Genomic DNA, 17,730 nt, shown 5'->3' with positions numbered 1-17,730 from the left:
GTAAGTGAGAAGGTTACAGTAGTCGAGGCGGGAAAAGATGAGAGCATGGATGATGGTTTTGGTGGCATCCTGAGAGAGGAGGGGCCGGATGCGGGCGATGTTGCGCAGCTGGAAGCGGCAGGTTTGGGCAAGAGATTGGACGTGGGGGACGAAGGAGATGGTTGTGTTATTAACAACTATAGAGAGGTTGTGGTGGAAGGGGAGCCTGGGGGGAGGGAAGACAATGAGTTCAGTCTTTGAGATATTAATTTTCAGAAAGCGCGAGGACATACAGGAGGAAATGGCAGAGAGGCAGTCAGATACACGAGAGAGGAGAGTGGGAGAGAGATCAGGAGAAGATATGTAGAGCTGAATGTCATCAGCATAGAGGTGATACTGAAGACCGTAGGAGGAGATGAGTCCCGAGGGAGGAAGTGTAGAGCGAGAATAGGTGGGGCCCGAGAACAGAGCCCTGGGGGACTCCTACTGGGAGAGGGGAGGTGGTGGAGGCAGAGCCAGATGTGGAGAGAGGCAGAGAGAGAGAGAAAAGTTTGCAGAAGGAGAAGGTGATCCACTGTGTCAAAAGCCGCAGAGAGGTCAAGGAGGATGAGTATGGAGAAGTGACCCCTGGATTTGGCTGAGAGGAGGTCGTTGGTAACTTTGGCCAGGGCGGCTTCGGTAGAGTGGAGGGGGCGGTAGCCAGATTGGAGAGGGTCAAGGAGGGAATTGTCTGAGAGGTAATTGGCGAGACGACAGCAGACTATCCGCTCAAGTAATTTGGAGGCGTAGGGGAGAAGTGAGATGGGGCGATAGTTGTCGAGGGAGGTGGGGTCAAGATTGGGTTTTTTGAGGATAAGAAAGATGAGAGCGTGTTTGAATGAGGAGGGTACAACACCTGATGCGAGTGATGGGTTGAATAGGTGTGCAAGGTAGGAGCAGGCAGTGGGAGAGAGAGAGAGCGAAGGAGGTAAGAGGGGATGGCATCAAGTGGACAGGTGAAGAGGAAAGAATAAAGGAGCGAACTTCATCGCCAGATGTGGGGTGGAAGGAGCACCAGAGTTGCGCGTTGGATGGGGGTGCAGCAATAAGGGCAGGGGGAGAGGGGGTGGAAAAGGAGGTGTTAAGTCTGATGGCCTCAAATTTTGGAAGAGAAAAAAGTGGCGAAGTCAGCGGCGGAGAGGGAAAGTGGGACAGGAGGAGGGGGGGGAGAAAGGAGGGAGTTGAAAGTTGCAAAGAGGCGGCGAGGATTAGAGGACCGAGAAGAAATGAGGGATTTAATTAGTTTAATTGTGAAAAGGAACAAATATACTAGAAATAAACCTTCAAGCAATAACAAAATAAAATTTGCCTATACTGGCTTGTAGGTCTTAATCTGATCTAAGAGTATATACTTCTACATACAGTACATTTTAACATGCCCCAACAGTAACTGACGCGTAATCAATTTTATTTCAGTAAAACTTTCTTATAAGAAATATGATGCCCTAAAAAAAGGTGAACAGTAAATTGAACCTAGCGCATACAATTCATGTGAAGGTCTTATTGGAAGATTGCCGTGAGCAATACTCTTGTTGAGCACTAAGACAACAAAAGGGCGTCTATCGCGGCTAGATCAGAACTGTCCAACGACGTTGTAAAACATTAATAAGTTTGCAAAGTTTTAACAACAGTTAGTCAGCATAAATATAAAAAAAATAAAAACAGCCGAGGTTATCAAGGTAAAGGTCTGATGATTTCTACATAGGAGTAAATAAACAGGTGAAGTTTTGTCATTTCAGACACAGACTGCATTGACTATAATACTGTGACTTGTATAAGGTTTCACTTATTGCCACAGGAACTACTTTTTTTTTTTTAAACTGTTTATTTAAAATGACAACATGTACATAGAAAAGAATGGTCACCAGTATAATAACAGTATGTTAATAGATAGGATTAACACTAAAGAACAGAACATCACCAGCATGTTATTTGAAGATTCAAATCTAAAAATGGGAAGGAAGGGATGGGGAAAGGGGTAGGGGGTAAATTGGGAGCAGAGCGCCTGTTATGGTATAAAACCAACGCGTGAAAGAGACAATCCAAGGGTATCATTAGACAGATATTGTGTTATCCCCAACATCAATATCAGGTGAAGGGTCAAGTTGATGGACAACAAGGAGTCATTACGGAGTAGGAGGAGTGGGGGAGGTAATATAGTGAACCAATGTTCTCAGATGGGATCATATTTATCCGCTTATCCCTGTAGAAGATAAGTAATTCGCTCCATAGAGGCGATGGACCAAACTTTACATGCTGGAGAGGAGGGGGGGCAAGGAACCTTCCACTAATTAGCTATGTAGAATTTTGCAGCAGTAATTACTTTTTAATTCCACATTACGACCCAAGCAAATCTCATATTTTCTTATTTGGGATATATAAGCATTTATATTGGTAACACACTGAAATAGCTTTTTATTTTACAACATTCACAAAAAACTAAAACTGTCCCTCCCCATAGTTCTTTTTACATGTTCAGAGCAATCCCAGAAAACTGCCCTGTAACATATCTGTCTTGTTCTCCTGAGGGCGGAGATATCAAACATGTGGACTTTTAACGAAGGTCTCAGGGAGTTCTAGAACAGATGTGTTTGCATCTTGCTTTTGTGTATTCTTAAAGCAACATTCCCAGTTACTTGGAAAGTTGTCACTGGCCCAGCGCTTCTGCTTAGTGGAGCGCGGGGGAATGGCGTGCCGAAACAGGGGCCCCGGCTCCTCCATTCCAGGTACTATATCACCCATAAATCTCTTTCATTTACCACTTTAGACTGTCTGTAGAGGGGGTGAGAGTAAGAGTAATAGGAAGAAGTAACCTCCATGATTGCAGCTGGTTATTGGACAATGCGAAGAACCCCCTCTGCAGCTGCACAGGGCAACCCTCAAGCTCCAGTGAGGGAAGGCCTGGTAGTGCCCTACTTGGCAATGCTCTGCTGCTTTAACTTACTTTACACAATTATGTTTTTTCCTAACCATGAAAAACCTTTAGGAGTCAGTGACTCCAATGGCAGTCCCCTATTTTTAATAGTAGTAGATGCAATATAACCTAAATCAATTCACAAATAAAACAGCACGCCTCCCAAAACTGAGGCAAAATAAGCCCCGGCCCTGATCTGTACCAGACACAACCATTTCATCAAAAATATGCCCTAAGCCACCTATCACACTGTATAAACAGCTTTCAGCTTTGAACTCTGTTAGCCAGGAACCGCGACCCCAATCATCTCCATTATGACTTTTTTTTAAAAAAAACGTTTTATTTTTGCAAGGTCATGATAACAGCATAGGACAATTTACAGTGCATACTGATAACATAAGTATACAGGTAGAAACAATATCAACCACCAGCATGAGACATATGAAGACACTAAGTCAACCAACCTAACATTTTTAGTAGTAACAGATGACCTAAGGTTTTAAAGAAAGAGGAAGAAAGAGAGAGAATACATGGAGGAGGAAAGGAGAGAGAGATGAGAGAGATGAGAGAGAAGTGAAGAAGTGACTAGATCCATTGTTAGTTTGAAAGAGATCCAAGAGGAACCATTATGACTTTTTAAAACATCAATATGGAGTATGAAGTCTGAGGATTCCTAAACATCATTTTACATTGCAGGTTAAAGAACAACTCCACCCAAAACATTGTTACAGAGAGAGACAATGGACAGGTCACAGGGTAGGAGCAGTGTACCGAGCAGTACAGTGTGGGACTGTTACATCCCATCAGGGACCCCGGCGTATTCCGCAAACGGCGCCTGTAAAGTACACTTCCATTTTAATTCTCTCTTCTCCACCCAAAACTAAAAGTTTAGATTACTTTGGTGAGGGTACCCTTGTATCTCCAACATCCGTTCTATTTAACAAGGTCCCAGCACACACACCTATAGCCAGGATGTCTTCTGCACTTCCCAACTCCCTCTGTGGCAGACTATGCTGCACAGATGATCTATGACTTCTACAACCGCAGTGTCTGAGCTCTCCTCCAGCGAGAACTGAACAGCGCCAAAAGGTGGGAACACCTGAATAGTGTGAATGTACCATTATTGTGTAAAGTGCTGGATGTAAGGGATTTGTTTGGCGAAGGCAGAAACCCCTTTTAAAGCCTCTAAACCAATCAAATTTAATGCAGTGTGTAACACACATTCTCAAAGCTTTATAACTGTGCTTTGACACCAATTGTCCACAAAATTACGTGCATGGACATGGACACACTTTGTAACAAACATTTGCAGCAATAATGACTTTGCCTGCAGCGTCCAGAAGGATAAACACGCACTAAGATACAATTAAGTACAACACTACACTATGCTGCCAGGGGACTTTGAAGCTGGACAAAGTACAAAGGTATTGTATATGCTTTTAACTAGCGCTGCTAAAGCACATTTTAAATAAAAACTGTACAAGTGTTGATTAGCTGATGCTCTTCATAATTAGCAATGTACTAAGAGTGTTAACATAATACACCTCTACAAACGCAAAAAAAAAAAAAAAAAGAGTATGTACATTATAGTAAAACAGTATACTGAGAAGTAAAATTGTAAGTACCATTTTCTTGCTTGTTTTTCACAATGTATTACAAAACTGTATTTTCACTATGTATTTAGCCAATCAAATCCTGGTACTATTAAATTAAGAAAACACACACAATTTTAGCTTTTTTACTCAACCCCCATTATGTGACAATACCCATGTTAACCCGTAAGCTGCAAGGGACACTCTCATAACATAACTCCAGTCTAAAATGTTTTGTAGTAATTGTTCTCTTCACACATGGAAGCCTGGATTAAAAGATTGAGATATATACTAGTCACATTAGAATACCTGCAATATATAGATAAAGGTAATTCCCGACACATACATACATAGATTATAAAACAAGGTGACAATTCACAAATATAAGATTTAAATGGGAGCATACGGATTTGTAGATCACAATAGATTTCTATGCACTATTCAAATATTCTAGGAAACCAGGATTCGGATACTTGTACCTATATGTGCAAAACTCCTTAAACCACATGCCCACAGGTGTTTGACATGCATTTAGTGAATAGTGAACACACATGTAAAACATGTACACATGCAAAATGTTTTTGATATTTTTTGGGGGGGGGTATAGTTTCTAATGTGCTGAAACGTGGATAATGCACGGAAATTGGAAAGCTCCACCACAATAGAAAACAAATAAAACATTAATCAGTATGGTAAGATTAGGAACAAGGATTTCCAGTGTCCGATCAGTTTATATGCATTAATAATCTTATTTAAAATGCTTAATTCAAACAGTACGGTATGTGGTCTTACGTTATGTAAGCATCAAAGTATCCACAACTGAATGGTTCCCTTTAAATCTCTGACCAATCTTTTCATAGACAGTAATGTACTGCACACCACCAAAGATAAGGCATCGAAAATTAATTAATCTCTTGGGTTTAGATTGAAAACTGGTTTATCCTCCAAGGACTAGAACCAGTGTTGAAATAAATTTTCAGCAACCAACTAAATTCCCTTCCACGAAAAAGAACAATCCAGTGTGGATGTTAGAACATTTCATATTAGTTTTCTGCCATACCCGGATGCTAGAGATACATAGACCTTACACAGGTTCTATGGTTGGCCGAATGGGAGCAGGTGAGGTGATGAAACGTAGACTCAAAGAAGACAGTGACCAAAAGAGAATTTGTTACTATGTTGTTTTTTTTGCCAACTACATGGTACACAATGTACTGTGTAATTAAATAACATGTTAAGAAAGAACCTTATCACAACAATGTTGTGTGTTAGAGTCATCGCGGACCGCGGCACCCTATGTAAATAGTCCCATGTATATCGATTTCAGCTCAAACTAAATTTAAAGTTTTGGGTGGAGCTAAAGGTAATTGTCTCACCTGATTGGTTCCAACTAGCTATTCAAAGAATCTATGTAAACCATACTATTAAAAAGATAAGCTGGCAATCCTACTGGATACCCTTGCTGCAATCAGAAGTAAGGTTGTTATATATCATGTGTTGATGTTTGGGGTCATGTAAGAACAGACAGAGCAACACAGTTTAGAGCAAAAGTCATTTACCCCTTCTGGTAATCTCACACAGCTGTTTTCCCACCCACTATATTGGGCTGTGCACTATTACACACATATGTGAGAAAGGGCTATACTTTGAATTGGTAAGCAATTCTAAATTGGATAAAAAAAAAAAAAAAATCACCATAGAAAGATATTAAAACAAGCTATAATAGGAGAGAGATAGGGAAAACTGGAAAGCGTTCACTAAATTGTGTAGCGCCAGAGTTTTGCACTGCCAGAAGATACCAAATCTCGGAGCATAAAGTTTGTGCACTCTTAGGGGAATGGAAACACACAACAGTGTCAAATAATACTTCAAAGATGATAAAAACAAACAATATACAGAATTTTTTTTTATCCTAAATCGAATTATCCAGAAAGTTCTGTAACCATAAGGAGTAGTAAATAATAGCTGCCACGTGGTGAGAAATTCACGTACACAGTCATGGTCACCAATGACCTCTGCCGAAAGTTACAGGGCGGTTTTCACTACTGAACAAATTAATTGGGCACGAAATGTGAGGGGCCGGATGGAGAATGGCAGGAGTCATTTTTAAATATAATTAAGTTTACTTTAAGCAAGTTGCTCCAAATGAAAGAACAGCCACTTATCCAAAGAACTCCAACACAAACACACTTGTGCAGACAGCTGCACAACATAAGGTACACAGATTAGTAACCAGGCATCCATTTATAAGTGACCCTCACATGATAACCCCAACATTATATCTAATTACATAATAAAAGATCAGTGTAGGTAAAAAAAGATTGCATTTCTGTGGTTCCTTGTTAATAAAATTGGGTAAGAACATTTATGTGGCCTGTAATGCAGCATTATCAGCAAGTACTCCAATGCCAGACAATGATCTGATCAAAATCAATGAGACCAAATACAATTGTGCATCTAAGTTCATTGACAAATGACAGATGCTGAAATGTTTGTTCAGCTTTATGTCTCCACACGAACAGGCCCCCAGTGATCCAATCGCTCACCCAGATCTGTGCACCAGAGTGGATCCTGTCACTCAAATGTCCAAGGACTGACTTGTTTGTGGTCAAATGCAGATTGTGATTGGGTGAAAACTGGGGGAGGAGGAGAGTTGTTAGAGGAATGAATCAATTATAATACGGGCCCCAATTATACTGTAATATACATTTTTTTCTGTTTTGGTGGATTTAATTCACAGACTTCTGCTGTGGGTTCAATTATCACTTACATGGAATATTATGGTAATTATATGCATATATTCTGTAGTTTTCACTCACAACCATCTCACTATTCAAAACTATCACTTCCGAGGAGCATATCTGCAAGGCCGTTTCCTGCTAATCTCCATGCATAAAGGGAATAACTAATGGTTTAATCTCAGTATTTACCTCAGGGGAAACCATATTACTATGGGCAGCAGTCTCTTATGCAGCGTGCATCTTACATGTGTGTCTGGCTAAAAGCAGCAGCAGAAACAAGTCATCAACTTATCCCAGCAATCGTCACACGCAGGGGACATAACAATACTTTTCCTTACATGGGTCATGTCTAACAGATTTAATCCAGACATCCCATGTTTTATGGTTTGTACACTAGTGTTTAAGCCAGTGTCTGAAACGGATGACATTCACCATACATAAACAATGCACCCCCCCTATATTTAAGGTAATTTATAAACATATATTATCATCTTTATTCAACATTTGAAGGGTAAAAGTGTCAGTAATCTGAAGTAAAAAATTAAGTGCAATATATTTATAACCTCATTCTAGGCAATGGGTTTAAGGTTTACTACTAATTATTATATTTTCACTACTACTTGATGCTTTTTTTTAGCTGAATGCGATAAGGATGTTGAGCAAAGAGAAACTGCACAAAATGTACCTCAGTTTTCTCTAAGCACATGGACGATTTTCTACATACATCCATTAAATAATCTCCACTTCGGCTTTTAAAGAGGGAATAAAGCTGTTTTCTGCCATTGGCAGACATCTCTAGCATTGAGCTAATGGGGTTTTGGTTTTGTTTTTACAAATGAAAAGGCATTTCAAATATCTTGATTTTAATTATTTTCAAAACCGAAATTAACAATATTTCGCGTTTGAGCACTTAAGATGACAATATATCATCATCACAGCCAGAAACATTGACACAAACACACAATTGAAGACCTATTTTTTCACAATGGTGCAATAGATTATATAATATCCCTGTCTGGGCAGCTTTGTGTATCACGATACCACTAATACCACTTTCATACTGCCGCCCCGGCAATATCCCGGCTTGTTAACCCGGGATATTGCCGGGGCACAGGGCAGTATAGATAAGAAGATTCCCGGGTCGGGCGGGTTCATACTGCACCTGCCTGACCCGGGTTTTAGAAAAAAAAAAAGTGAAAAAAAAAGATTTTAATTACTAAAAAATACAAAACAAATGTTTACTTAACTTATTTTCGGCCAGCGGTGTCTCCGGTGCGTTGCCGGCTGTCAGAGGGACCTCTGGGTACTAAAATGACGTCATATCTAGTCCATTAGAAATGACGTCATTTTAGTACCCAGAGGTCCCCCTGACAGCCGGCAACGCACCAGAGACACCGCTGGCTGAAAATAAGTTAAGTAAACATTTGTTTTGTATTTTTTAGTAATTAAAATCTTTTTTTTTTACTTCCCAATTATTATTTTTTTACAGTATGAATGGTGAGACCCGGGAATTACACGGGTTGCACCATTCATACTGCAGGCGAGCGGGGTCCAACACGGGAATTACCCCTCGCAAAATCCCGGGTCTAGGTCCCGGGATTTTAGACCCGGGATTTTGTGGTTGGACTATTCATACTGCACCAAGATCCGGGTTTTTCAGCGTGGCTCTGCAAAAACACGGGTTTTTGGTGCAGTATGAATGGGGTATATATGTGTCACATGACTTTATGATTAAAAGAGGAAGAATCATAAAATAAATTGAATAAATGCAGTTGCTATTATTTGTGAACTGCAAGTTATAAGAAGAAAGTTGGTATTTATAATTTTTTTTCCTTCAGCCTGCTATTAATGATGATGAATTATGATTCTGGACTACCATGACAACCACAGTCAGATGATATAGCGAGCAATATCGTTTTAGAACCCCCCTCTAAGAGCTACCTGCACTGTGACATCCTTCTCCCCCCCTCCTCCCCTCTGCCTAACATGACATGCTGAGAGCTGTAAGCATGTGCCTAAGTGGCGGACTGAATGTGTCTGGCAGACATTTTTGTTTGCAAACCATAGAGATTTTGAAAAGCAGATAATGATTTGTAGGATAGCGAAGAGAAATGGCTATCATATGCATTCTTAAATAAGGAACCTAACTTGCCATTTCAAGAAAAAAAAAAAAAATTCACTAGTAGTTGAGTGTTACTCAGCTGCCTCAGCCATAGTGGTCAAGAGCGGTAAGAGTTAACTTACTCCATCACCAAGCTCTGTAATTATGCACATGCATAAACCAGCATGACAGCTCACACATGCATGATGGAACCGAATGCTCAGATTTTGTCCTTTATTTCCATTGTTAAGGGGGGGGGGGGGGGGGGGAATGTATTAGCATATCGTTTACAGTCTACACACTAACCCATTGTACACCACACTACACCAGCAGATGTCCAAAACAAAACTAGTTCTCTACCCCCAATAAGATAGCATTAACATTATTTTTTAAGAAAGCTATTACCATCTAGTCTGTGCGTCCACAAAATGGTTACATTGGCATGTGCCCCCTGAAAAATGTATTGCCCACTAACCTGCAGCAAAGTAAAAAAAATGTAAAAAAAACCAAAACAAAACCACACCATCCTATTATTCCACAACAATGACAACAACTTGCATCCCTACTGAATACATCCACACCTCTAGTGTACTTGCCAGGAATTTGTGGAATTATTTCCCAACATTTAGCGCTTAGAGATAGAAAATGATGCAGAGTTGGACAAACAAGTATAAGAAAAAAAAAATTTTTTTTTCATGGTGCTTTCTTCATTGCTTGTGCATATAGTATATGATTTCACCATCAACTTCAGAAGTGAATCCACAATCACCCAATCAGGAGTGGCTAGCTAATGCTGGCAACTGTAATCATCATCAGTGTGTAATACACCAGCCCTCAGGCATCCGCAAGTGATACAGCTACTTACAGGCCTATCTACGTCGGTTGTGAATCAGCATCAGTCGCAATTATGCAAACACTCCCTTACTCTACTCTGACTGCTCTTGCCCGTCCATGCCCGTCTCTCCAGTCCTAAGAGTTGCAATTGCAATTTGCATATGGACATAGGAGTATGCTTTATTTGTGGTCATGCACAACTTCATAATGTTCAGTGATGTGCACCACTATTATTACTATCTCAGAGTTATACCACCACTAAAGTTTCCTTTGCAAGCAGCTTTAGCCACAGAAACAGCAGTAACAGTGTACAGTGCTGAACGTTTTGGGGGAGATTTAGAGTTAGGTGGAAATTTTGTCCAGATGCAAATTTTGCAGCCAAGGAAACTGTTGTACAGGGGGTGCAGATGCAAATATTTTCTGCATTATCTTACATGCTGCATGCATCATATTGGTCAGCTCTACTTACAGTGCATGTCAGAGTTAAGCTGGGTACACACTACAGATTCTTCAATCAATTATCGGCCAATCACACGATAAATGACTATTAGGTCTGATATCGCATTAGTATGTGTGCTCCCACGATCAGGTTTTACCAAAGCACATTGTATCGTTTGTTTTTATTTTATTAACGGACTAAAAATTCTGATCAACGATGGAATAATGTCGGGCAAACGTGGAAGTGTGTCTGCAACTCACGACCAGCAGTGTAGGCAGATCTCCATAGAGTGTACAGAGTCACAATCTTTTCAGCAGATGGGGAGCACAGATATGAAGGTAAATCGTGTAGGTGTGTATACATAAATCTGCATGCTCATCGGGACTTACAGTCCCTGGTAAAATTGTCACAGATATCGGCATCAGGAGAAATGTTCTGTAGTGCGCACCCAGTTTTAGGCTAGACAGGTCGGTTATGTATATTACAATTTCCCCCAACAGCATAAAATATTTTTTCCCAGGTGCAAATTTTGCACCCAGTAACTGGATTTGCTCCTAACTGAACTGTAAACAATTCCAATGTTTCCAAAAGTGAAATACTGAGAATGGATCCTAATAGTTCACAGCAGGAACACAGAAGAAGGAACAGTTATTCTCTGTCTATCTCCGATTCAAGAAGGGGGAGAGGGGGGGGGGGGGGGGGGGTAGGCAAAGATCCATGGAGGGAGACTTGCCAGCCCTACAATTAACTAATTAACCACATACAATAAATATACTAATGTTACCTTATGTAGGTGTTATATCTAATGTTGGTCACACACAATGTGATATAACACATAGGAAAACCAAGGGGTTTTCTAGTGCCCGTAAACCCCCCTCCAAGCCTGGGGCACTGTATAATTGAGGTGGCTGGACCCTGCCCCAGCATCACACGCTTCTCCTTGAATAGGGAGAGCTGTGTGCACCCAACAGTAGTGCATGCAGCATTACCCATGTGTATTATAGGGATAGGAAGAGTTGGAGAGTAGCCAAGCACTGTCTAATATTATAGCTATGCCAACATGCATGCTTGTCACGTCCACTGGTGGCGTGGTGTGGAAACCCCCCTCTACAAATCCTGCATTTGCCCCTGTAACAGGTAACAATGTGCAACTGCCCTGAAATCAAAATACCTGGACCCAGAGATACTGGAAGAGACCGACTGACCTGGCAGAGTGGCGAACATAAGACTCTTGACTAGTTTGACCATCGTGAAGCCAAAATGGACAGAGAGCTTCACTATTCACTGTGCATGCGCCAGGGAAGCCCTTCACTGAACATGAGCCTATAATATACTTTTTCTAATACTTGCTCTATTTAGATTGGGGACTGGGAACAAGGGGAACACCATCCGCAGGAGGGCTGGCAGGATACCCCAGTAAGCGCATCGCCCCCCTGCCGCTCCTACTGTGTTTACCAGTATAACAGATTATTCACAGAAAATCACCTCCATACCTGAGGCATTTTATCACTGATATGTAGCAGTCAGGGGACTGAAAATACTCTTCCCATACATCATTTTTATTTTATTTATTTTTAGATTTTATAATCAAGTTGACCAGAGACACCTAAATAAATCATAAAAGGTGTTATACTGAACCAGTAGCTATGACAGAAGAAACCAGTATGCTTGACTAATTGTTAACAGCTATCAGTAAACAAAAAGTCAAAATTCTGCAAAAAGAAAAAGAAAAAATGATGATTACAAATAAAATATAAATCACATACATATACAAACACACTCACACACCTCAATTTCACACCACTAAATAAGAAACAAACACCATTTACATCAATATGTCAGTAAAAATATTGATCATTAGTATTCTTTAAAACTCCACACATATAGCCGTTTATGTACAAATATACTGTAAGACTTATAGTAAACACTTCTCACAGGTTTAATAGGCAGGAACAGTATATTTTGTTGGGAGATGAAAGGGGGTTAATACACATACCTATACACACAAATACACATATTAACCCCTTAGCTATGAGACTTCGCTATATCCATACAGGGAAAGACCCTGTGATCCAATAGTGTTTGAGCTCTTCAGTTCAAGACCCTGGCAGATAAAGAGAAGTCAGTTTACACCAGGCACACATTAAACACTCCATACAGGACGAGGGAGCAGAACAGGATTGAGCTGCCAGCAATTACCCGGCTGAAAGGAAAGTTCTTATCTTTAGGGCATCGCACACTGAAAACATTGTAAGTATAATAATCTGTGAGTTTCCTACCCAGCCGGGTGCTGTTGACCTGGCTCACTCTCCGGCTGGTCTCCTGCAAGATCTGCTCCTGGGACTTGGTCCGGGAGGGCTGTCTGCGGATACACTGCATGCTGAGCCCCACTAAGACATCCCCCGCCCTAACTTCTACTGTCACCCCGAGTACTACTGCCTGCGAGCTGGAAGGGTGACGGGAGAGCCCGGAGAGGAGGCAGGAGGGGTGTGGAGAATGGGAGGAGGAGACGGGGAGGGAACACGACAAGGAGGAAGCAGCAGAAAGTGATTTATTTTGGGTGGATAAACGAGATAAATGCTTGTTTGAGTTAGATAAAGAATAATTATACATTATTAGCGTGAAAGACCTACACAAGGGGCTTGGTGTGGTTTTGTGCCAGTGTAATAGTGCCAATAGAATCACTGCCCGATCTGTGAATGCAGATAGGCCATCACTAGTTCTCTTACACAGTAATGTAAAGGGAGAAAGGTGCTGGGGTAGTAGTGACAACAGATCTCGTGTTTGTTCTTATATTGCTGAGCAAATCACAAGATCAAGCTCCTGGTTATATGAGTAAAGAATATTGAATGCAGCTAACCACACAATGAAGCAGAGTATTTCTTCTGGAGGCAAATTGGAAATGAGGGTAAAGCCAAATTTATACTAAATATACAAAAAAAAAAAAAAAAAAATCCCTGATCCACAAACACAAAATGCCTTATTCACTCAAAAAGCTGGATCCTTACTAAACTCACAGAACGAGGTGTATTTACTAAACTGTGGTTTGAAAAAGTGGAGATGTTGCCTATAGCAACCATTCAGATTCTAGCTGTCATTTTGTAGAATACTAAATAAATGATAACTAGAACCTGACTGGTTGCTATAGGCAACATCTTCACTTTTCAAACCTGCAGATTAGTAAATATACCCCTAAGTGCACATAAGATCCATGCAAAAAGCCAGATCCTGTAATTTAATGTGGATCCAGGTGTTTTTTGGTGAATTTAGCGAGGATCTGGCTTTTTGTGTGGATCTAACTTTCTGTGTATATTTAGTGTGGATCCGGCTTTTTCTATGCATTTAGTATGGCTCCGATGTGATTTAGTTTTTGCCCACACCCAATTGGAACTTAGTTGTGCTAAGAGAAGTCCGCAGATATTACACACACCCGCTTTTCACTATCTATAGTAATATAGATCAAACATACATGTTTTACCTGTCCTATCTTCTGATTCTACTATACAAGTATACTAATCTTCCGATTCTACTACTCTACACACAGAACGTGTGTAGAGTAGAAGTGGACTGTATAAGAAGTGGAGGTATTGCATACCACCATATACAGGCTCACATCGATAGGTAGGATTAGTGGAATAGCAGGAAGGTGGTAGGATGGAGAGGCGGTTTAGCAAAGATGTTAATTCACCTTAAAATTGAGACATTAGTTAAATAATTTATTACTTAAGTTACATAAACAGATATTGACATTTTGCAGAGCATCTCATGCTTAGACTATCACACATGGTGTAAACATGTATTGTGCCCTCTATCTGACTCATGTTCATCTCTAATCGGTGCAAGTTCTCTTTTTGTGACATCACACTCCTACTTTAGCACAATTTCATCTGGTATTGAGAGGGGGGGGGATATGAATTTGCAGGCTAAGATGGCAGCATCTCCAGGGTTACAAAGGTTTGGTTCTGGAGTTGGAAGAATTAAGGCCATTCCTCTCTTAGGGGCATATTTAACAAATAATGATAGTGCACTATCGTGCACTTACCGTAAAATACACGTCCCTCTGTGTGTCCCGCATATTTAACAAGGATGATTCGCAGCAGATATTGTGGATGATATCTGCTGCTTTGCATTCCTTTTCGTTTTTGGGAGCAGTCACCATTCTACAGTATGGTGACTGCTCCCAACCGCAATCTAACAAGTTCGGAAAAATTTTTTTTTAGGAAACTTGTCAGCTGAAGCTGGTGTACATTATCATAATTTAAAAATTTCAGTGCCGTCAGCTCTGCTCCGAAGAGCAGAGCTGGACAGCGCATGTGTGGAGGAATCACATGATCCCTCCCTGTCACTCACTGCTCGCTCTCTGCAACTATAGTTGCAGAGACAGAGCGGAGATCTTCGAACTGCACATGCGCAATTGATGTATGCAGAGGAGCGAAGAAGACCTGGAGGAGATCCGGAGACAGCGCATTCTGAAGAGGCGGGGTAAGTATGATTTTTTTTTTTTAATCACAGAAACAGCAGTGTATCGGAACTGCTGTTTCTGTGTTCCGTTTTTCATAAATTTGAGAAATAGTTCAATCCTTATCAATGCGATAAGGATTGAAAACTATTTTTCACTTTATGAGAAGATTGATAAATGTGCCCCTAAGTCCTGATTTGCCAATTTTCCAACACTCCTAAGGTCTCATACCTGTACTTAATAATAGCACTTCTGTGCGACAGTGCATTTGCAGGCACATTTTGACCAGCATAAAAAGCTTAAGACACACAAAAGTGACTCGCGTACTAGAACAGTCACATTATCACATCACTCATGAGTAATGTAAGACATGAAGCTAAACGGAGCAGTGTTTTAAAAGAAAACACAGAAAAAGAGTTTTAAATGAAGTGGGTGATCCTAAAAAGTGGTAGCAGATTGGATTTTTTATTTATTTAAACCATGCACATTTTTTAGGAGCATCTACCTGCCTTCACAACTAGGTGCATGTTGATTGTACAGCGGTGCTTTGCGAAGACTGAAGCGGGTGTGCACCTTGAAATATGCTTGACAGACACTCTTACATAACAAGAAAGTGGTCTGCAGTTTTTTGGTTCATAAATCACTTATAATATCATCCACCAATACTACACTTTGGGGCATATTCAATTGTTAAAAAGTCCTGCGGCGTTAAAACTATTACAGTTAATACGGTAAAATCTAGCTGGATTTCAGCTCGCGGCTCAGGGAGCTGCGAGCTGAAATCCAGCAAGTAAATTACCGTGTTAACTGTTTTTTCACGCACGATTACTGTAATAACGGTAATCGTGCGCGCACCGCGGAATTTTCGGCGTTTCCGCCGACAATTGAATACGCCCCTTTATGTTTGTACTGTAGCTGATAAGGGTAGTGATATACTGGGACTATCTGCTCCTACAGCATTCTTGGAGCATATCTATGCTAGACAGGAAGCCAGTGTTTACACTTTGTGTGGCTGATCAGTGTGGACGCAGAGAGCACCAATGTGCCACTACCCTATTTTGTATTTGAAAATGTCTAACGTGTGTGCATGTGTCCATGGATGCATGAAAAAGAACATTTTAATAAAATAAGTCTTAATTACCATTATGTGATCATATAAAATGTTGGGATGTCTGATATTACATTATCTTCCATGTGTGAACTCCTCGACAGGGTTTGCCACCTTAAAACTAAAAATACAATATTTGCACTGGTACCAGGGAAAATCCACAGGAGATTGCAGCAATACACAACTATAGAAAGGTAGTAGGTAAAGGCAAAATCTTAAGGTATGAAATATAGACGTTTTAAACATCTATGGGTCAGCGTTCAGGTTTTTAATGTACCCGGCTTCTCCACAGAAGTTAGCAAAGACTCTGGTACTGTGATAAAGTTATATAAGAGTTCCCCTGTAGTTTCTGTAACTTAAAATGTTTGTAGGTATTGAGTGCTTTGGTTTTTTTTTGTTTTTTTTATGAAGTTAACCTCCTCAATTTCCAACATTTCACTTCTCTAAAGTGGTGCTTTTAACGGACTATCAGTTGTAAATTAAAGCTACATATTTAATATCCCCCCCCCCCCCCCCAAAACGACTTAAGTTTAAATTTCCACTATAAGACATAGCCAGCCTAGGGGTGCCAAGAGGGGTGTGTGGCAGGTTCTAAGGGGTCTATTTATGACCCTTCGTTTTTTTCACTTGATACTTTTCAATCCTTATCTCCTTGATAAGGATTGAACAGTAACGGCTATGTATTAAAAAACTTCTCAGGAACAGCAGTGCCGATAGACTGCTGTCCCTGAGAAGTGACTCACCTGATCATCGCAGTCTTTTCTCAATTTTAAAGGTTGCGGTGATCTTCTCTTTTTTTTCTTTTCTTTTTTTTTTTCCTTTTTTGTTAGTGCGCATGCACCGACTGAGAAGTTGGTGCATGCGCACTAGCATCCTGGACGGCAAACTGTAGGATGAGTGACAGGGAGGGATCACATGATCCCTCCACACATGCGCTGTCCAGCTCTGCTCTTCAGAGCAGAGCTGGACAGCGCGAAAGTTTTCAGATATGTTAATGTACGCCAGCTTCAGATGGCGCCAGCTTCAGATGGGTTACATTAACATGTAGAAAAAGAGAAAATTTTCTCTAATTAGACTTTCATACATAGCGGTTCTGAGCACTTCCCATAGACTGTTATGGGGAGTGCTCAGAAAAACGATAGCAAATGCAAAGCAGCAGATATCTGAGATATCTGCTGCGATGCTTCAATAATACATAGCAATTTCACGGTAAACACCCGAAAACTGTTTTTTGGGTGTTTAACACAGGAAAAATCTTTGATAAATAGACCCCTAAGTGCCATAGTACATTATGGTGATGGGGCTATGATGGGCAAAGTGACTGTGTGGACCAATAGCGCAGACCATTAGTTATTACAGCTCTCCCAAGCTGCTCTTCCTTATAATAAGAGACTTAATTAACTTGTATTATGTTGATGAACAATGATGGCTTCATTTCAGGCATATAGTTTCATCAAGAGAGACATGAATAGATGCACCTACATAATTGTATTGAAATGTTGACACACCCTCCCAAATAAAGTG

General features: G+C 40.6%; 1 protein-coding gene across 2 annotated transcripts in view; it reads right to left on the bottom strand.

Moving 5' to 3' along the window:
* The window catches only part of PLCD1 (phospholipase C delta 1), a 71,716-nt gene that overhangs the window by 39,660 nt on the left and 14,326 nt on the right, over positions 1–17,730 (bottom strand). Inside the window, exon 1 of one of the 2 annotated variants that reach the window (XM_075212189.1) lies at positions 12,919–13,104. The exons of the other annotated variant lie outside the window; for it this stretch is intronic. Within the exon in view, the coding sequence (XP_075068290.1) occupies positions 12,919–13,018 (100 nt within the window). The 5' untranslated portion in view covers positions 13,019–13,104. Of the gene's footprint in view, positions 1–12,918; positions 13,105–17,730 lie in introns of those variants that run through there. 2 annotated transcript variants of the gene reach the window in all.

This window comes from Mixophyes fleayi, chromosome 5, assembly GCF_038048845.1.
Source record: "Mixophyes fleayi isolate aMixFle1 chromosome 5, aMixFle1.hap1, whole genome shotgun sequence".
NCBI lineage: Eukaryota > Metazoa > Chordata > Amphibia > Anura > Limnodynastidae > Mixophyes > Mixophyes fleayi.
Note: the sequence above shows the minus strand (reverse complement) of the source record. Positions and strands in the feature narration are given on the sequence as shown.